This window comes from Camelus dromedarius, chromosome 7, assembly GCF_036321535.1.
Source record: "Camelus dromedarius isolate mCamDro1 chromosome 7, mCamDro1.pat, whole genome shotgun sequence".
Taxonomy (NCBI): Eukaryota; Metazoa; Chordata; class Mammalia; order Artiodactyla; family Camelidae; genus Camelus; species Camelus dromedarius.
In genome coordinates, this window is record NC_087442.1 from 39,728,072 (window position 1) to 39,750,836 (window position 22,765).

The 22,765-nt window shown below is 39.7% G+C and overlaps 1 protein-coding gene across 7 annotated transcripts in view; it reads left to right on the plus strand.

The window, feature by feature from the left end:
• The window catches only part of PDE1C (phosphodiesterase 1C), a 508,368-nt gene that overhangs the window by 443,927 nt on the left and 41,676 nt on the right, over positions 1 to 22,765 (plus strand). For all 7 annotated transcript variants that reach the window (XM_064487468.1, XM_010988060.3, XM_064487470.1 and 4 more), the window contains 4 exons: positions 1,556 to 1,676; positions 3,399 to 3,574; positions 11,314 to 11,544; positions 17,750 to 17,827. In XM_064487468.1, the coding sequence (XP_064343538.1) occupies positions 1,556 to 1,676; positions 3,399 to 3,574; positions 11,314 to 11,544; positions 17,750 to 17,827 (606 nt within the window). The remainder of the gene's footprint in view (positions 1 to 1,555; positions 1,677 to 3,398; positions 3,575 to 11,313; positions 11,545 to 17,749; positions 17,828 to 22,765) is intronic.

A 22,765-nucleotide genomic window follows, 5' to 3' on the forward strand; every position in this document is an offset into this window, starting at 1 on the left:
GTCACCACCATTAGTTCCGGATCATATATTTTCTCCTGATGTGTCACAGAACACTTGGGCATTTTTGAGCTGTCGAGATAATCACTCTAGCCCAACATCAACTCTCTCTAGCATGGCGAACTCTCAAAGATACAGTTCCAGATCTGACCCCTCTTCCAGTTTCCAACCCCGTTTCTTCCAAATCTGTTGACCCTCTTCCATCCAGATGTGTCCCTGGTACCCCAAGTCAGCAGGTCTAAGACTGAGCCCACCATCTTTCTCCCCAGCCACACTCTCCCTCATTGTCCCTCTTCTCTCTGCTCTTCTGTTGGAAGTCTCTGACGGATCCCACCTAGAGGCATGACTGCCTCCTGCTGTGCGTGTATCTGTGCCTCCACCACACTCCCTCCTTAAAAGGGCACTGGATCCCACCTTCCTTCCCGTGACTTTGAGCTTTTACAATAGCTTCTAAAATAGTTTTCCCAACCTCATCCCTTATTGCTCTCTCCCTTCCCATCCATCTTGCCAGATTAATTTCCCCAAATTGCATTTAAAAAAATCTTATTACAATGCTGCCCAAGCATCTCAAGGGGCTTCTAGTGCCTAAGTCCTAAACCTTTAGCCTGGTACTTAGGAACCTTCGTGCACTGATAATGACCTGTCTTCCTGGGTTTTCCCTTTCTTTCTTTTTTTTTTTTTTTTTAACAGTTTTTTATTGAGTTATAGTCATTTTACAATGTTGTGTCAAATTCCAGTGTAGAGCACAATTTTTCAGTTATACATGAACATACATATATTCATTGTCACATTTTTTTTTTGCGGTGAGCTACCACAAGATCTTGTATATTATTTCCCTGTGCTATACAGTATAATCTTGTTTATCTGTTCCGCACATGCCTGTCAGTAGCTACAAATTTTGAACTCCCAGTCTGTCCCTTCCCACCCCCCACCTCCTTGGCAACCACAAATTTGTATTCTATGTCTATGAGTCTGTTTCTGTTTTGTATTTATGTTCTTCTGGGTTTTCCCTTTCTGACTCCAAAATAATTTCACCCCCTCTACCTAGAATGAATGGCTATAGGGCTCAGCTCAAACATCCAATCTCCGCAATGCTGTTTGTAGCCCTCTCAGTGGGAGGGAGAATATCCTCCCTCCTTTGCCTTCCCGGGGGCCTTTATTTGAGCTTCTCCTTTGGTCCTTTCCATTTCTTTGCTCATTTAATTTCTCCTATAAACTTCCAAGGGCAGGCAGGTTGTGTTACACATCTTGGTCCTTTATGCAGCACTGATCACAGTGTTTTTTACATAGTGGATGTTGAATTTGCATTTTTTAAGCACTTTATTGAACTCTCTAATAAAAAGTCATAGGAAAGTTACGTAGGAGAAATGGAACTGACCCATGATATTCAAAACAAGGGATATAATGAATGATTAAGATCAGCTTATTCTCTCCTAACCTGATCTGGCGCTCTATGAGTTTTAAAAGAAAGATCCAACTCATCAGTTTGCATGGGGAAAATATGGAAGAGGCCCAAGTTAATATGTAGTTTCTCTGAAGCTTCGCTGTTTCTCTTCAGGTTTCATTGATTTCATTGTGGAACCCACCTTCACTGTGCTCACGGACATGACAGAAAAGATTGTGAGTCCACTAATTGATGAAACCTCTCAAACTGGCGGGACAGGACAGAGGCGTTCAAGGTCAGTGCCAAAGCTTGAAGGCTGAGGGGTCAGGGTGGCCTGTCCCTAAAGATAGAATTTTTCTTTTGGAAAGGAAGAGAGTGGCACGTCATACTTACATTCACCCTACCTCCTTTTTATAAGAGATACGCCTGCCTCTTCTTATTCTCAGAGGAGTCGAAGTTGTACTCTCTGTCCTCTCCAAGCTGGCCAAGGTCCAGGTCATGACCAGCAGGTTCCAGTACCACCACCACCCCCCTTTCTCTGTTTTGGTGCCTTTGTTCATGACAGCACCAATCACTGCACTTGACTTGCTGTGCCTACAGAGTCCTTGCTCCCGATACTCCAGAAAAAAAGTACCACTGATCAGAGTCATCACAGGAAGTGAAACTGACTTATCTCTAGGTTCAGGAAGAAAATGAAGCAGAGGGGAAAACAGCTGAAATTTTAAATCACCTTCTGCCACAACATCATTATGTTGAGCGTAGATTAGGACTTAAAGAGTGCAGGCGCTGGAGTCAGATTGCCGGGTTAAACATCCTGACTCCACTGCCTATTAGCTGTGCCATCTCAGGCAAGTTGCCTCAGTCTCCCCATTTGAGTAAATGTGGATTATGACACTCATAGGTTGCAGGGAGGAGTAAATGAATTCTCTAATCTACCTTGTAACAGAGCCCCGCACAGAGGAAGTGCCAGATCAAGTAAAGCTAACACTCAGTCTTTACTGGTCAGTAGTACCACTGCTGGTAATGCTGCCCCCTCCTCCTCGTCCATGCAGAACCGTGGGCTTTGTCATAAAGGAGAGAAGTTGAATGAAGAAGAAAAAGGAAAGAAGAGAGCTAGAGAAGGAATAAATAGCAGAAAGGAAGGCAAGAGTACCCCGGGGATGCTGAAGGTGGATGGACCCAGTCAGGGCTGCTGACGAGGGGGACAGACGCCCCCTGCCCGAGTCCCACAGCCCCCCGGCTCTGCAAGCACTGGGCTCAGACCTCCTCTGCTTATCGAATCGGCCTTGCTTGCCTTGCCATTCAGTGGATTTGCATAGAGTCAGGTCGCCACTCCAGCCCCCTGGAAGTGTGATAATTTATAGTTTCCCAGAAGGATGGCGCTTCCTATGTTATAATTTATATGCATTTCTGTGTTTTCTAAAGTTACCCATGGCTAAAACTGAAAGTGACATTCATATTTAAAACAGGCCTCCTGCCTGGCGCTCTCCCACGCTGTCCTAGCTGTCTGTGCCTCTTCACCTTCCCCCAGGAGCGTAAAGGAATCACCTTGCTCTGGCTTTGGGGGTCCTGGGATCAGAGGCTCTTGAGTACCAGGGGGAGGTGGACCTGGAGAGAAAGAGGACCCCGTGGCTGGGTTACTTGGAAAAGTGGTCGGTGTGGAGGCAGGTGGGCGAACTGTGGAACCAAGTAGAGTTCAGGTTCACATAAGTTAATTCCAGAGAGTCAAAGACAGAAAATTCACGTGAGGGGGATCTAAAGAAGATATCAGTCAACAAAGAAGAAATAAGAGGACTGTGGGGAATATCAGTACTCATGAGGCTTGATTTTTTTTTTTCCTGCCGAGAGTAATTTCCCACCAGTTGCATATGAAAAATAGGAATTACAAGTTTCAGGACCCAGGAATTTCATCACAATAACTTGATGGGTGTTAACCACTCCTCTCTTAGTCTTGCTTATTGCCATCCCTTTCTAAAGGCTAACCCTTCTCTCTGGTGTGGTTTTCTTCATCCTCCAGTTTGAACAGCATCAATTCGGCAGATGCAAAGCGATCAGGCGTCAAGAGCTCTGGCTCAGAAGGAAGTGCCCCGATCAACAATTCTGTCATCCCTGTTGACTATAAGAGTTTTAAAGCCACTTGGACTGAGGTGGTGCACATCAATCGGGAGAGATGGAGGGCCAAGGTGCCCAAAGGTAACGCACTGTTGGGGAGTCTTGCAGAAGACCTGTCCGAACCACTCAGACCCACTCACCAAGCAAGGCATAGCCTCCCCTCATATATAGGTGTTGCAGATGAGGGGCAAACTCAGGATACAGATTCAGATTGCTGAATGTTAGGATGGACCATCTTTTGATCTTCATTATATCTAACACTCAACACATGATAGAGTGAGGCTGACCGCCAAGCCTCCCAGCAGGATGGCCTTTGTGCTATATGCCCGAGCTCCTCTTCCTGAAATGAGGATGGGTCTTATTCTTTCTTGGTGCCTGCTAGGCCACCTTGTCGTTCTCTTTTCATGTCACATGGCACATTTATGAGGCCTTTATTCCTTCTTTTAACTAAGTAACACCTGGCCCGTAGCCACCTTGGCCATTACATTGGGGTAGAAGGTGCTGTAATCTCCTTTACACATTTTTATCTTCCTTTCCTGTTCTCATTTCCCTTCAGTTATTACTCAGGCTGACCTTCTGGGGATAAGCAGAAATTCACAGACAGAAAAGTCATGATTCTTGGTACTATAAACAAAAAAAGACTGAAATCTGTGTTTTTTTTGAAAGTTGAAATTCATTTGCTCATATGTGTATTTGTGTGCATAGAGCATGTACTGTGTGATCCGTGTGTCCCACATGCTCACACTGTCGTCTAGGTAGGAACACGTACCCGAGGTAAGTTTTACGAAGCTGAGATGCCTGATTCCAGAGGGAGACAGATGTGGATGGCTCTTGGAGCTCATTGAGGAGGCTGATCCCAATGAGTTTTGGGGAGATGAGCCTTCAACAAGTCAGTTTTTGCTGACATCTACTAAGTCCCTACTGTATGCCAGTCTCCGTGCTCCATGCCAAGCGTACAGAGTTGAATAACAGACATCTTTGTCCTCAAAGTTTGCAGTCTCTGGGGGAGGAGGACACAGTTTCTTTCAAAGTAAGAATAGGAGTTCAATAGGGGCCTTGAACTTGTCACCAGCACCTGCCGGCCCTGAGCCTCAGCCCCTCATAGCAAGCAAGGAGAGTTGTATCCCCAGGCACAGCACTGCACACTTTTATCCACCCAGTATCTGCACAAGTGAGAAGAAGGGTGGGAGCAGCAGGTGCAGCACGTTCTGCAGTCTTCGTCCTTATACATCAGGAGGCTGCTTCTAGTGTGGGAGAGACAGGACCTCACTGCTGGAGTTTTTCAAAGGCCAACATTGTGACTTGTCCACAAAACCCAGTCCAAGTGGCTGCTCATGTTGAGTTGGGCAAAGGGTTTATATTTATGCACTTTTTAGAGGCGTAATTGGGCCCTTACCATTTCGGGACAGATGTTGCATCCTGCACTATGGAGGGAGGCAACATCTCTTCCATATTCTAAGTGCAGCCTCTCCTAGTCTGTCCGGATGCTTTAAACGTTTAAATCCTCCCTGTTGGCAGGCATTGCAAGCAGCAGTGGCAGCTACTGCATCATCTCAGAAGAAGCACTCTCTTATAATCAATTACACTCATCACACTTGAAAATCCAGCTCCTGACAACACACAATTTAAAGGGGTACTTCAAAATAATGTCTTTGCAGTTATCTGGCTTACTAAAATTAGCTTCTGAAACTGATCACCTAGGGGGAGCATTAGACAGTTTCTTTTCCAAGGGAAAACTGGCCCTTTAAAAAGGACAGAAAAATAAGCACTAATAAATTTTTAAATATGTGAGGTATGCTAACAGATAGAGACTTCAGCTAACTTGTCCATAACTCTGGTCCGGGTGTTTGGGGCACATTGTAGCTGGGACCTGAAGGATGCCTGGGGTTGAGCTCTGAAGGAGGTGTTGCATTTAGAAGTGGAGGAATAGGAAAAAGGGGTGGACAATGGCACGTACCCTGGGTTTTGTGTGTTTTATCAGGGGATTAGTTGGGGAAAGGGAGGATTGACTCCCTACTTGCCCTGTGCTCTTTGACAAATTCAGGTAAATTCTTTGAGAACATTCCCTTTGGGGGATGATAATACACATCACACAGTTGATGCAAAGGACAGAAATTATATATATAAAAGCACTGAGAGCAGAGCCTGCATATGGTTAATGCCTGATAAGGGGTAGCTGTTATTTTAAAAAATTGGCAAAGAAAGTTATAGGTTGGAATGCAAAGTTAAGAAGGTGGTGGTCAACTAATATTTTGTAACATTTTCAGTTCTCTCAGAAGTGATGTTGGCTGATTGACTGGTGTTAAGAAATTCAGTTTGCGTCTGTTTTTCCTTTGGTGATTGGTTTGTACTAGACTATCCCAGGCTGTTTTGCTCATTATTCTTTTTTACCAGAAAACCCTAATTTCAAGAAAGGCTGCCCTGCATGGGGCACTTGAATATATGTTGTTATTAAATTGATCAGAAATGGAATTGGATCTAAAGTCTTGATTTTATTAACCAACCTGATTTACAGAGCTAGCTAGGCCAGGACACATGGTTGTTAGGAAAGATTAAATCAGTGTATTTTTTTACATCTCTTAGAGCTGAGAACCACTATTCCCAAACAAAGATGTGTAGGTTTAACAATTGCCAAGACTGATCAACTTTGATCAGTTTCCATTCAGTCTTTAATACTTTTTAAACATTTTTTTTCTGGTGTAAGTATGATACATGTTTAGGTTACAATCCTGAAATGTAAACAAAATATATAAAGAAGAAAATAAAAATCACTCATAAATTCTCCAGCCAAATATAACTATCGTTGAAATTCTGATGTAATTCTTTTTTTTAACATTTTTTATTGATTTATAATCATTTTACAATGTTGTGTCAAATTCCAGTGTTCAGCACAATTTTTCAGTCATACATGGACATATACACACTCATTGTCACTGATGTAATTCTTTTAAATTTGATTTGCTATACATATTTCTAAGTAAAATTTTCCACTTAAATTGGGACCGTAGTGTAATACTGTATTTTCCTTTTCTATTTCAATTTTGAAGATTTTATTCTGATATTGAATATTCTTAGAAAATGTGGTTTAAGTGGCTACATTGTATGTAATATCATCGTCAAACCCATCCTCTTACTGAGCATTTTAGTTTCCAGTTCTTCATTACTGTATATAACATTGTTAGGAACATATAAGTTCAGAAGTCTTTGAGCCTACCTCTAATTATTCATCTAGGGTAAATTTCTAGATGTGGAATTCTTCTGTCGAAATAGGTGAAAAATTATAAAGCTCTTGATGTATATTATCAAATTTCTTTCTGGAAAGTTTTTTTTTTTTTTTAACCAATGTGCTCTCCCAGTAGAAGTATAGTGAGAGTGCCTGTTTCCCTATATTTTCCTCCTTCATTTTTTTATTAGGATGTTTATATTTTTATTACTGATTCATACAACTCTTTATGTATCAAGGATAGTAATTCTTCAGTTGACAAACTGTCTTTCAATTTCTGCCCTACCTCTGTCCAGTTTGTTTGTCATATACCTTTTAACTTTGTTTATGGTTTTTAATTACATCTTATTTTTATTTTACTAGAAAATAACTATATTTTCATTGAATTATGTCTCTATCAATATAAATATGAAATACTATATAATGATACTTCTTGGCAAATGCTGAGAAGTTTATTAATTTTCTTAAATTTCCTCCATTACTCAGTTTTTATTGAAATAATATAAGATTTTCAAACTAGGTGATTCTAAGTAAATTTTAAGTAAATTGCTATTTTATTATTAATTTATCCTTTAATATTATTTCAGTAATTGAATCAAGTTTTATATCTAGCTTAACAATTATTTTTATTTAACACTATGACCTACTAGTTTTATTGCACATTGTTAACATATTTTCCTCATTCAGAGTTTTTAATATTGATTGAATTTTTCTGTCAGTGGAAGCACTTTGGCTAAAATTTTTAGACAGGTCCAATGGGTATGTCTCCTGAGTCTTTAAATGTCTAAAAGTACCTTTCTGTTGTTGTATATAATCAAAAATTAACTATTCAAAATTTGTATAGTGTTTTGGTTTTTTTTTTTTTAAGTTAGTCAGTTTCTCTCCTTTTCTTTCTCTGTAGATAGTTTAAGTAGGTGTTTCAGAAAATATTAAGAGATAATTAGCCTAATACCATTTTAACCAAGAGCCTGTACTATCATTATTCAGAAAGACAAATGAAATGAAGAAATCAATATATTTCTCCAAGGCTGCACAGACATTCAGTGTGGGACAGAACCAGCTCTCAGGAGGAGGAGTGCAATTTATGGCTCATAAGGGCTCTGCTCTCCCTTAACCCTTTAGCTCCTTGCTTCTGACCACATTTTCATAGAGTCGCATCGCCACAGATAGTCTGAAATGGAAATCAGAAGGAAATGGGATTGAACTACTGTGTTTGCTTTCTACTAGTCTAGCAGCCTAGAAGTGCCACTTACGTTAAATCTGAAACCTGAAGAGTTAATTCTTTGCATATATGTCATTTTTGGATCCTGTGATCATGTACAAATTAATTGTTCTTTCACCTACTTTGTCTCCTAGTAGGAAAGACTTTATGTATATTAATAACTTCACCCTGAAAATGTAAGAGAATCTGATTACAGATGTACCTCCTGTCAGTTTGTTTTCTTTTTTCTTATTTATGCATCTGCTTGCTTTGTCGACTTACTTTGAGTAGTAGCACTGGGTGCTGATGGCTGATCGCACTAATATCAGATATTTCAGAGATGTGAGGAAGAGATAGAAGTGGAGAAGTTGTAGAGCATTTCAGAGCCGTCCACTGGAACACAGTTGCTGCAAGGAAAGGAATCATATTGCATCTGATTATGATGTCATAAGAGCTACCATTCATTAATTTAAACATCAATTGCTTGCTGTCAGCTGTAGTTGAGCACAAATTTGTTTCTGAAATGTACCTCCCTTCCAGGGTTGTTTTTTTTTCTTTTGCTAGATTTCCCATAGAAAATTGGTCTGAATCAGTTGTCAGATGAAGTTTTCTTGCTCAGATAATGTTTTATACTCTTGACGCAAAGCAGAATTTAACACCTTCAGCTTTTATCGAAATTATTTTTAATGCAGGAATGTTTTTGAATGTTGACAGTTTGCCACAGATCCAGTGGGGATTCTGTGAGAGGATTATACGTTATTTTTCCTGATGCCTGAGTATGAATGAATTCTCTTCCCCTTTGCCCCAACGTTAGCTGTGTAGTAAGTACAGTCATCTTTTTACTTACCTACCTTAGTGGTTAAGGAAACTAACATTTGTTAAATGGCTAATTCTTTCAGGATGGGACTTTAGAGTGCATATACTTTCTGTATTTTATGCTAGTCTGGATTGCTAATGATGGGATATGTGCAAGTCAGGTTCATTGGCAGATAGGGTGAATCAGACCCATTATGTACATTTCATTTCGTCAATAAATAGTCCATGAGCATCTGCTAGCTGCCCAGTGCTGAACCACATACTGGGAATTCAGTGATGGAGATGGCATTTGACCTTTGTCCTCAGGGCACTACCGAAGGATCAAAGGAAGTCTGGATGAACATTCTAGGGGGCTTTCTGTGGTCCTGCAGCTACTGAGAATGTCTCCTATTTTTTTCTGCAGGGTATTCTCTTACTCTTTGATTGTACCTCGTAGACGTCAGAAGATATATTATACTATATATACACATAATTATGTGATTTTATAAAGAAATCTTTCTTTACCTTTTTATTGTATATTATAAATACATCCTGTTGGAAAGTAGAATGTCATGAAATATTGAATGGCAAACATTTAAAATTTAAATCAGTACTTGTCAATCCTGATTGTGCATTGGAATCATCTGGAGAGCATTAAAAATATCCTGTTCTTGCCTTTCTCCCTCCAGAGTCTTATTTAATTTGTCTAGGGTGAGATCAGGACATTGGTTTGAATGGGTGGGTGGATGAATCAATGAAAGGATGAATGAAAACTTTGTAATATATTAAGGAGGACATCTGAGCCAGGCAAATGTAAGGGCAGAAAAAGTAAAATGAAGCCAGGGATCATAGACATTCACAAAATACAATGCCATAAAGCCCCGTGAACATGTGAGTCTGGAACCAAATCTGGGCTTTGTGTTCTTTAGCAGCTGAAACAAAAGGGAACATGATCACATTCATAACTACTCTGGTGCCCATTAGATTAAAACCACACTTGTGGTCTATGAAAGCCAGATGTTTTCAGGACCAAGGTGAACCAGGGCAAATAAAAGAGGACCCCTGGTAATGAGGTGTGGGACATTTGTAACATATCCAGAGAAAAAATGCAATAATGCATTTCACAGTGGATGTTAATGGCACAGTCTGAAAGGCCTTTTGAGTGAATTGATGGCTAAACAGGTGAGTCCCTAGACCCTAAGGGAGGATTGGTCTCTGTTAGGTGCCTTCCATGTATGTTACTTCCTACAACCCAGTTCCACCTCTTTGCCTCTGAGGCTCTGCATGATCTCAGTCCTGCATATCTTTGGTCATTTGATCATATCATCTGTCACTAACCCCTTACTATATTCACTTTAGCCGTACTGGCTAACTCACTGTCCTTTGAGCATACCAAACTCATTCCAAACTTATGGCCTTACATTTTTTTATTTCCTCTGCCTGGAATCCTCTTTCTCTCGATTATTGCATGGTCAGCAATTTATCATTCAGGATTTGGTCAAACGTCACTTTCTGCCACTTCTTACCTAATGCCACCTCCTTCCCTTATGCTGATCATGTTCCATCATATTACTCTGCTATATTGTTTTGTAAAGTACTTTTCACCACCTAAAATTATCTCAGTGATTTGTTTGCTTAATTATGATCTTTTCTCTTCTAAAAGTCTTGCTTGCTGCTGTATTTCTAGTCCCTGAAATGGTGCTTGGCACTGTACCTGCTCAATAAATATTAGTTGAATGAATCAACTTTTTCACCACTACTCGACCGTATGCAGTTATGCTGTTTTTGATTAAACACAGAGCCAGACCCTTTCACAGTCAACCAAATTGGAAATAAGGTTGACATCCTCTCCTTAGCAAGGAAGACACAGACCAGGGTCCCTGGCCAAACTAAAGGCCGCCTCTCATCTCGTGGACGGTTTGAAGACCATATTTTTTTGTGAGGCTTCGTTACCCTCTTCCTGCTTTCAAATTCACAAATAGTGTCCTGAAACTGTATTATTCTGGTGATGGCTGTTTTCCCTGTCTTTTTGTTTTGTAATCCATTACTTGTGTTTAAACTCCAGATCCTAAACAAATCTACATGAAACTTCAATTTTTACTGGAGCCATGGGAGAGTTCTGTAATGCCTATGAGCCTTGATTCCACATTTGTAAAACAGGGTTACAATAATAGTACTCCAATATAAGATTGAAAATGAGAAGAAGTAATCCTTGAAAAGCACTTAAGTATAATACCTGGCATAGAGGACACTCTCAAGGGAACTTGTTGGTCAAAATAATAATATTAATAATGCCAGTTATAGTATTGATTAATTATTATATCTATATTAATCCTTATTATTACTGTCTTCCTGCCCCTTCTTCTAACCCATTATTTTCTAAATATCATCATGAGCTGATTTTATTGGTTTCCTGAGTATACATAACCAACTGACTTGAATTAACCAAAAAGATACCCCAAATAATCAGAAATACCTTAGGTCATTGTAGCATTTTAATTCCCAGTGCAAATTCTTGTTTTAGTTCAAAGAGGCAATTCTCCTAATGGCGTGACTTCTTTTTATCTTTTCTGCTCCTTTCCTGGCTTGCCCTGGGTGCAGAGGAGAAGGCCAAGAAGGAAGCAGAGGAAAAGGCTCGCCTGGCCGCGGAGGAGAAGCAAAAGGAGATGGAAGCCAAGAGGCAGGCTGAAGAAGGGGCATCTGGCAAGGCCGAGAAAAAGGCACCTGGAGAAGCGAAGAATCAAGTCAATGGAACACGGACGAACAAGAGCGACAACCCTCATGGGAAAAATTCCAAAGCTGAGAAGTCGACAGGAGAAAAGCAACAGAATGGTGAGTAGAACTGTGCTGGTGAAAGGCTCTTTTTCAGGGTGTTAATGATGTGGTGAATGGAAACTGGCAAAGAACAGCCCCTGTGTCGACATCTCAGAGCAGGGCTTCCCCGGCTGTCCAGCTGCTGCCGATTGTGCCTCACTGGGCTGTGGGTCCCATCAAAAGCAGCCAGAAGCTTGCTTGGGCCCTTCTGTCCGGGGAAATTTATACCTTTTGGGCCCTTCCCAGCTGTTCTGGAGACTCTGGCCAGTGCCTGCCTACCCACCAGGGGAATTGCTGTTAGCAATTCCAGCAAATTCCCGAGTGCTTACTGCCAGAATGGATGGATGGAAAGGCAGTCTTCCATATGTACCATCCCCTTAGGAAGGACGGTAATCACATCTGCATAAGGTCTGTTTCCTAGTATGTGTCTATATATGTGTAGGTGAACAAGTGTATACGTTACGAGGACCAGTCGTCCCAGTTTGCCTGGGACTGAAGGGTTTCCTAGGATGCAGGGCTTTCTGTTTTAAAACCAGAAAAGCTCCAGGCAAACCAGGATGAGCTGGTCATCATCGTGTATGTACAGTTGATGATTTCTTATATTTAATGCAACAAATATTTATCGGTTGACAACTACGTGCCAAGCACTGTGCTTGGCACTGAGGAGTTAGAAATGGAAAGGCCACAAGAAGTCCACAGTCTCGTAGAGGATAAGGACATCCTCAGAATTAGTTCTGAGGCATTAACAGCAGCAGCATGGCAGATAAAATACCGAGGGCCATGTAAAGAAAAGAGACATCAGCTTTGCTGGGTCTGGGGATTGTGGGTTGGAGTAAATGTCAAAGAAAGCTTCAAGAAGAGGTCATGTCTGAACTGGGTTTTCAATGCTGAAATTGGCAGAGAGCCAGGGACTTCTGAGCCAGAAGAGAACGAGATGAGCTCAGGCACAGGGGCAGGGAATTGGTTACTTCGTTTAGGGCAGAGCAGGAAGTTCAGAGTCGCTGGAGCTTTCAAATGCCGGGTTGTGGCAAGGTAGTTTGGCACTTAAACAAACCTGGATTCAAGTCACAGCTGTGCCTCTCACTTCTTACCGGCTTTGGCCAGGTTATTTCATCTTTCACTGTCTTTGGAAAACGTATACAGTACTACCTGCTCACAGCATGGGCAACTGGTTTGCTTCCAGTGATAACAGTGACAGCAAAAACAATAACAATGAAACAATCCGCATTTACTGATTATGCACCAGATGGTGTTTTAAATTCTCTCTTTACATGTGGACCCTCTTACCTGCCTGGTAGGACCAGGTGATCTCATCTGACCCGTGGTCTAGCCGTTGTGCTACACAGCCCAGGTAAACGAGAAACATGTAGAAAGTGCTTAGCATAACATTTCTCAATTATTTTTAAAATTAACATATATAACATGTAGAAAACAATGCTTTAATACCTGTGATAATGATAATAGCTCATATCATGTTCCAAGAACTTGGCCTAAATCCCTTCCGGTAAGCCCCATGACCACCCCAGGAGGCAGGGAAGGCCATCACCTGACCTGTCCAGCCCCTCAGCAGTGAGGCTCTGGAGACAGCTCGTAACTAGTTTGCTCTGTATTCGAGTGCATCATAGTCCAGAAAATATGTTCAATTTAACAAGAATTTGTAATACACCTGTTGGAGTTTTAGAGGGCAGTGCAAAATACCTCCCACTTCCCCTCTGAGGTCTAAACCAACTGAGAGAGAGAGACACCAGAATCAGAAAGTTATCAGAATATTAGCTCCACTGCAAATGGAGCTGAGCTGGAAAACATAGACTTGGTCTGCTGAGCACCTGGGCTTCTGCACACATCTGCCCTGGACTGAGCTTAGCCACCCAGACACCGGCAGAGCGGGTGGGCTCAGAACTCAGTCCCTCACCCCGACCCCACACCCGAGTGGGCTCCTTCTAAAGTAACAGAAAAGGTGTGTGTCTCGTGAAAAACACATCTCAAAGGGGTTGGAGGCTGGAGAAATGAGTGGCTGCGCTGAGCTGTGCATACTCAGTGCTTCCTTTTAGATGAGTCTCTTCTTCCCAAGGGAGAACTATGTATGGGCTGGTGAGAAAGGCAGGCAGGATGTGTTTCTTCTTGGCTTTTTTCTGTTAGTTTTCTGTTTGGAAAGTGGATTAAAAATGTCTTTTCCTTAATAGAAAATAATCATTATCATATCACTAACATTTATTGAATGCTTAATATGTGCCAGACATTGTATGTGGGATTTTACCTACATTAAATCAGTTAAAAATCCTAACAACTGTATGAGGTTGAGACACTCATTTCCATTTTGCAGATGAGGAAACTGAGACTCAAAGAGATTGATTTCATTTGCTTAAAGTCAAACAACCAATGAATAGAGGTTTCAGGTCACATTCAGGAATACGTGGGACCAAATTCTCTATTACATAGCCAGCATGTCCCTATTTGCAAGGTTCAGTGCCATGGGGAGAGTAGGAAATTGAAGAAATATTGAAACTCAGCTACTGTCCACAAGAAGCTTATCTGTTTATTCCAGAGGTTGGCACACTTTTTCTATAAAGGACCAGACAGTAAATATTTTAGGCTTTGTGGTCATACAGTCTCTGTTGCAACTACTTAACACTCCCTTATCAGCACGTAAACAGCCACTGATAACATGTAAGCAAAGGATCATGGCTGTGTTGCAATATAACTTTATTTATGAAAATTCCAATTTTCACATGTCATTAAATATCCTTGTTTTCCAATCATTTAATAATATAAAAACTGTTCTTAGTTTGTGGGCCACATACGACCAGGCATTGAGGCCAGGTTTGGCTCATGGGCCATAGTTTGCCAACCCCTGGTCTGGTCAGGGAGAGAAACCAATGAATACAAACATGCCAGTCACAAAGAAGTTTATACATTCTATGAGATGGGTATAAACAAACAGCCAGAGAGGACAGAGATGGCAATAATTTATTTTGAAGATGATTAGGGGGAGAGCCTGAAAGAAACAAGCAGGAGCCTGAGTCTTCAGTGAGGCTGGGTTTATTTCACAACTTGTTCGTTTCCCAACGTAAGCAATGGTCTACCATTTCCCTTAAAAATTAAGTATTAAATGAGAGGTAGGAAAAGAAATCAATTTTGAGCAATAGTAAGAAAAGCTAATGGTGGTTCGGGACTGTGTTACAGGAGCCTAATTAAAATGATTTATAACTACACAGAAAGGCTCTTTTGTTTCCCCCTGTTTATTGAATAACAGCTCACATCCGCTGTCCATATTCAACCCATGGGAAATTACCTAATGGATTCTGTTCAAGGAACATCATCAAACAAACATGTGTCACTTTCCCAGCACCCTTCATTGTGGCTGCCCAAGATACCTCCAGGATAGAGCTGGAGGACATTGGTTAAGTGAGTTCGAGAGGTTTAATACCTATAATAATGGTAATAGCTGATAGCAGTTCCCGAGTGCTTCCTGCCAGAATGGATGGATGGAAAGGCAGTCTTCCATATGTACCATCCCCTTAGGAGGGCCGGTAATCTCATCTGGTCCCCTGTCAGCAGTTATGGGAACCTCTAAGCTTTGATCTCCATCAAGGCGCTTTCTCTCTCAGCCTCTCCAGCCCTGACCCTGAAGGCAGGCTGCCATGGGCTGCTGACAAATCAGACCACTCCTGCTCTGCTGGCTTCTGGAAGACATTCTGGCCTTGCTGCAGCTGTGGGTAAAGCTCCAGTCAAAGCTTAAACTATTGTACATTAGAGGTGTGAAGGCTCATTTAGGAAAGAAAGTTCATTTTTCTTCAGGAAATTAGTTTGACTAAAGGGCTCAAGATCAACCTTGGGTCCATTTCTAGCATCCTTAAAACAGGGAAAGACCAATGTTTGGACTGCTCCATGGGGTCTCCAAAGGACTCCATCTGTTTTGGCCGTTGGTGGTGGTAACGTGTGATGACCATGTGCTTCACTTAGACTCCTCCTGCTTGCGCCCTGGCCAGAGTTGACTCCCCTTCCCTCAGTCCCTCCAGTCAGTTTACGCCATTTCAGAATTAAGAATTAGAAGAAACTTGGAGACTTTACTACTCCTAACTTAGCTTAGAATTTGTCAAATTCCATTAAAACTACTTATTTTGTAGAATATATTGCAACCCAAAATGGTCTTGAATTATTCTTCGATAACCATTTTTTAAAAAATAAATCTGTAGGCCAAAGGCATTTAAAAATGGCAACAGTAATTGGAAGCCTGAAATCTAAAACTCAAACTTCACAAGGAAGTTGCAAAATACAGTCATTGAGAGTTTAGTCTCTGGAATCAGACCCACCTGTGTATGTTGTGGTACATTACTGTATCTGTGCTTTAGGTTCCATAGCTGTAAAATGGAAATGATGATATGAGTTTTACATCAATTCTCCATATGTCTATTTTAATATTTAAGCAAAATCGCTTTGTAGAAAGATCAGTTGGTCATTTTTCAAAAACTGTCAGATCAATGGCTTGAACCAGATCTAAAGTAGACAACAAGAGCAGTTTTGCTGCCAGAGGGAGACACTCTTGCAAAGTTTGGGACAGAAATGGGGTCTGGGAGTGTGTGAAACACAGGCAGGCTAGTGATCCACTGCGCCCAACACAGCTGCACTCAGCACTCAGCAGAGTGTCTGCAGGGAAGTTGAGGAAATAACTCCACCTTGGAAAACATCCTCAATCATTTGATGACTTTTTTATTCAGCAGATCGATCACTTAGTGAGTTAATCTTTGATGAATTTGTCCACTTTCAATAATCGTACCCCCATAAAGAGGTTGCTATAAGAATTTAATGACACAACATTGTAAAGTGATTATAAATCAATAAAAAATGTTAAAAAAAAAAAAGAATTTAATGAAGTGATGCATGCAAAGCATTTAGCACAGTGGCTGGCACAAAGAAAGCAGAAAGGATAAATGTACCCCTCCCACGTTGGGCCCAGCCCCCTCCTTCCTGGTTGCAATTATTATTAGGGTCTTTTTGCTTAAAAATAAGTACAAGTGATCCAGTAGTAATCTATTCTTGGTTTTATGCAAGCTAAAAAGAAAGCTGCCGTCAATAAGATTGGTAAGAAAAATATCCAAAACTTGAGAATGAAACTGGGAGTGGGGGTGCCATATCCTTTCAGTGTCACACTGGTATCTCGTTGAACAGACCTGGATTAATTTCACTATCCTAGGCAGGAGTCAGCAAACTTTTTTCTGTGTAGGCCCAGATAGTTAAGATTCCTGGCTTTGTGTGTCTCTGTTCAACCGTATCACTGCAGCAGGAAAGCGGTCCCAGGCAACATGTAAATAGATGGGTGTGGCTACGATCCAATAAAACTTTATTTCCAAAAACAATAACAGGCCGTACTAGCCCATAATTTGCTGACTTTCTACTTTAGAAGCGCATGACTGTGTTTAACTTTGTACTGTGAAGCTATGTGCTAACCCGTAGGTTTTTGACTGCTAGAGGAGAGAACCCCCACCGTTGTGGTTTTATTGCCCCATAGGATGTAACCAGTTTTGTCTCTAACCTAGCAATCTTGTCTTAACATATTTCTAAAATACTTGGAAAAACGCATATCCCTAAATGCTCTTGGAACCATTCTTACTATCTTTCTGGTTCCCTCATAAACGAATTAAGTAAAATTTTGACACATGTTGATTCCACATTTGTGTGCATAGTGTTTTTTAACTTTTACATATTACAGTTTGACAAGCTCATTATTTAAAACACCATTTACTGCTCTGGTCTATATCAGCAGTGGTCACTGAGAAATGTGCCACATATCACGTTCAGCACTTTAAACGCATTTATCCTTACATTGTGCCTAAGGAGTAGGCATTCTTATCCCCATTTTGCAGATAAGGAAAAGCACACAGAAGTTAAATAGTGGTTATTAATGGACATAATTTATGTTAATCCAGGTTTTTCCTTACTCCACAGCCTAACAATAAAGCTAAACTGCCTTCTTTAGAAAATAAACACCACTGACTTGAGTACAATCTGGTTTAACATGAACTTTCAGTCTTAATTTCCAGATCATAATCCAGTTTCCAGGACCTAATCCAACTTCCTGATATTTACACTTAGACGTGTAACCCTTCATGACTAAAATTATGCTGTACTTTTCTTCTTTTTTTTACCTTGACAGGTTTAAAGCTATTTATAACTTCCCCCTTAGCTTTAGACATACACTGTTTGTCATGTTTATTATTTTCAGGTGACTTGAAAGATGGTAAAAACAAGACAGACAAGAAGGATCAATCCAATGTCGGAAATGACTCAAAGAAAACAGATGGTAAGAGCATAATTCCCATTATATGTTTTCATAAAATGTGCAATTTAATGCAAGCCCGTTAGAATTACACCTAAAATTGAAATTGTGGTTGTTCATATATTCATATGTTACACCCTGAAAAACCATTCACTACATTTAAAGAGGACTGTTATCCCTTTTCCAATAATTGACAAATTATTGTTGTATCTCTTCCCTTCCACCACACTCTCTCCATCACAAATGCATCTATACTCTTTCTTTTCCCACCTGCCATTTTTCATTTTAAACTTTATGATAAGTTGATTCTGGGCTTGCCGATTATAATGGGATGGAGTATAAGTCTTTGTGAATCATGCAACATAAATGGGAAATGTTCCATGTGTTCAGTTTTCACATTTTAACTTTAATGAGTTATTCCTTTTGGTAAAAACAAAACCAGAAATCTGTTCAGTGTTATCACTATGTTGGGAGGCCCACATACTGGACAGCACATATAGCTGTAGAATATAGTCTGGTCAGTAAGAGTACGTCTTAAAGGCAAGCTTTGAATGACAATCCCAGATCGATTAGAATGGACCTACATTGTAATGGGACTCACGGGCACTAGTTTTACTTGTCATAAATAGCATTCCATTCTTTCTAAAATCTGAAATGTCAAATTGTATTACCCTTCAAACTTTGGACCATGAGAGAACTACTCTCGCCTTTTATATAATCCTCCTGTTTCAGTTATTACATGGGCTCATTCCTAGTTATTCCCGCACACATGTGCATGATATTAAACAGAAGATGAAAGTTGCTAGGGAGTGGTGTTTGTTAGGGTCCCAGCCTCTTTGAGTCATACCTCCCTGGAGACATGATGTTGGATGCTAAGCCGTTCTTTGAATAGTTTGGTCATAAAGCCATTGAAGAACAAATGCTGGGTAATCAGGTTGAGGAGTAAGAAGAAATTTGAATCCAACTCACACATCTGTTAAAAAGAAAGAATCTCCTTTAGCTTTCATCTCTAAGCATTGTCATACGCTCTCTTTACTCATATGCGTGAAATCAGCCCTTTCCTTGAAGGTCAAATAATTCACTTCAGATGTCTTATCGCATAATATCTGGGGAACACACATGTCCAATTTTTTACCCAATTATTTATGCACATGGAAACCACTTGCCTAATATGTATGTTCCTTGAATGATTATGACTAAGACGTGAATTACATGGAGATAAAATAGAATTCAGAATGACGTCTTTTAGCCAGACTCTGTTATTGGGTAAGGTTTGTTCAAGTACCAGAAGCTCTTTGCCAGATATCATTAGACCCAAGTCAAGGTAACACAAGGCAGAATATGTACAGTAGAGGAAAATGGTGTTAATTATAAACATGGACCCTGACACATGACCCATCCTGCATCCAGTGACTGGCCCATTGGATTCCTATAGCCTAAAAGCCTGCAGTAAACCAATTTCCAAATCTTTAACATGGGAACTTGAATCTTGGTACATTTTTGTATGGTGCTACAAATATCTGTTATAATGTATTCACGTGAACATTGTGGATTAAATTTTATTACTTTCATTAAGCCCCTTTATTTTGCTCATGTCCTTTTTAACTGAATTATCGCCAAGTAGTTTAAATAATTAAACTGTTTTTAGAGGAGGATAGTGATGAAATAGATATTATGTTCTATTATACAAATAAGTATAAAGCTGATTATTTAATGAACAGATTCTTGATCCCGTAGAGCAGTGAACAGGAGGCAGTAAATAAGGAAGAGACCTTTTCTGATGTCTATCCTTTTTCTCTCCATAACGTCAACCTTTCACTGCTTCAAATGGGATCTGATATATCCATATACTTGCAAGTTTGGGCATGAACAACTTTGTATTTTAATTTCATCAATGGACTAACATGACACTGGTCATTATCACTGCTTTGATATCATCAGGACTTAGGTCACTGGGCTTTAGTTACTTGTGCTGTCTTGGCCCAAAATCTTTAGCAGGACTGAAGTTAATTTTTGGTGGTGTGAAGTAGAAAAGAATTTGATCAGTCACACATGCCTCTTCGCCTTTGGTCATTAAAACTCTCAACTTTAGAAGATTTTAAAAAAGATATATATATCAGTAGATATATTGATTTTTAGAAACTAGTAACAAATAGATACATTTTGAACATTTCTTTTTAATGGATCTTATTATATAATAACGATGACCAGAGGAAGTCAGTTTAACTATTTTTAATGCCCCTACCCTTAATCCAACCCCGGGAACCAGCTCTGATTTTTGAGAGGGAGTATGTAAGCACAATTCAGTGCCCAGTGGGATCAAACCCACTATGTTTTGAAGTTTCAACATTGTATGCATTCAGAAAGGAACCCAGCAGAAACTAGACCGCAGTTAGTTATTCACAAATTCCAGTGAGCTGAGGCACACACCGAGGTAAGGAGCTGGTGCTGAAAGGGTAAATTACATCCTGCCATAACAAACACATGGCAGTTGTACATTATCTCTGTCAGGCTACTGAAGAACTGTTTAGGGCCCTGCAGGACTAATTTTCTAACTGACTTCAAAGAATGAATGTCCTTTGAAAATACCTTGCTTACTCTTAGGGTGAAAAGTACTAACATAAAAAGATCCAGGCTTCTGAGCCAAGAGTCTCTCAGGGCCTAAACTTTTAACTGTCATTGGAAGACTTGTTGGGTACCACATGAATGAATTATTTTCAGTCATGTTTGTAGTAACATAGCTATAATTTTTATAGTTGCCCAGAGATATGATGTTGTCGTTAACTTTACTTGACTACATTAACAGAGATATAAGAGATAGCCTCTATTTGTGTCTCTCAAATGATTAATTATAATTAGGCTCTGCAGGGTTATTTAACAAGTCCCAGGGAGGGAGTTCAGCAGGAATTTTTCCTTCATTGAATGTTCTGGGAATTAGAATGTTTAAAGATGCTGGTTTGTGAAATTTTAAGCCAGCTGTGAAGAGTGGAAGGAGTAGACAAAAGACAATCCATGGGCATCTGCTTCTCCAAAGAGGACTATCAAGAATTAGATTTACTTTTCTGCCCGAAACAATTTTTTAAAAAGACAGCATATGTACAAGAACAATTTTTAAGAAATGAAGACATCAAGAAATATTGTACATCAAGAAATGAAGACATTTGTATCTAAGAGACAAGAAACAAATGAAGTGAGTCCTACAACTGCGTTGAGAGGGTTTCTAGGCAGACCTGATGGACTCCTTGAGTGAGGAGCTGGCTGAGGATCCAGGGAGACCAAGGCAGCTCTAATTAACAGGATAAAATATCAGAGAGGATAAAGCTGCAGAGGGATAAAACTCCAGAAATCTGAAGAGTATTCATCAGAGTACTGATTGCCCCATACAATGGGAAATGACCTGAGGCCAGGACAGAACCACTCAAGAGCTTCAGAGGGCACAGTCTTAATGTTTACATGTGACACTCACATGGAGCAGGAAGAGTGCCTATTCCCACTAGCCAGACTTGCATACCTCCTAATTTAAGGGAATTGGGTAGAATACTCATAATTGTCTTGCCTTACAGGGGAATAATTAGTTATAGGCTAAATGCTGCATTAATCTCACCTACATCTTAAAATCAAATATAAGAGGATCAAAATGTTTCCAAATAACTGTATCCCAGAATAAAGAATAAATACACACACACACACACACACAAACACACACACACACACACAAGTATACAGTACCCAACAAGCTAAAATTCATAATATCTAACATCCAAAAATTACTGGGCATGTAAAGAAGCAAGAAAATACTACCCATAATAAGGGGGGGGGGGACTGAAACCAACCCAGAACTGAAACAGATGTTAGAATTAGCAGATAAAAACATTAAAGTAGTTCTTACACTTGTTGCCCAGATATTTGAAAGTTAAGTAGAGACATGAAAGATATAAAAAGGATAAAATCAAACATCTAGAGATGAAAACTACAATGCCTGATAGGAAAAATGTACTGGATAGTATTAACTAAATAACATTGGATGGGATTAATGATAAATACACTGGATGTGATTAGACATTGTAGAAGAAAAGAACAGTAAGAATTAGCAACAGAAGCTCTCTGAAATGAGAAACACACACACAAAAAGGAAATTGTAAAGAGCATCAGTGAGTTGTTAAGACAACTTCAAGCAGCCTAATATATATGTCATTGGAGTTCCTAAAGAAGAGAGAGAGGAGGAAAGAATATTTGATGAAGTAATGGCTAAAATTTTGCCAAATGATGAAAACTGTAAATCCGTAGATTTAAGAAACTCAATAAAACACAAGCATAAAGAATATGAAGAAAATTACCCCAAAACATATCATAATCAAATTACTCTAAACCAGTAATGAACAGAAAAATTTAAAAACAGCTGGAGAAAAAAGACACATATATACAGTTAAACAAAGATAAGGATAATGATAGATTTCTCATCAGAAACAATGCAAGTGAGAGACAATGGAGCAACATCTTTGAAGTGCTGATGAAAAAGATTCAACCAGAATTCTATACTCAGCAAAAGTATTTTTCAGACATAAAAACTGAAAGAATTCACTTCTAGTTGGCCTACACTGCAAGAAATGTTAAAGGCAGGATAGTTAGGCCGACTGGAAATGTGGATCCACACGAAGCTATGAGGAGCACTAAAAATGGTAACAAGATGAATAAATATACAATATTTTTTTCATTATTTAAATATCTTAAAGATAATTGACTATTTGAATAAAATAATATTGTTGAATTTATAGCATTTATAAAGCTAAAATGTATGACAGCAATAGCATAAAAGCCAGGTGGGGAGAAATGTAATATGCTGTTGTAAAGTTCTAATATTATACATGAAGTGGTAGAACATCATTTGAAGGTAGATTGAGATCAACTAAGAGGATATACAATAAACTCTAAAGCAATTACTAAAATAGCAAAATAATGACA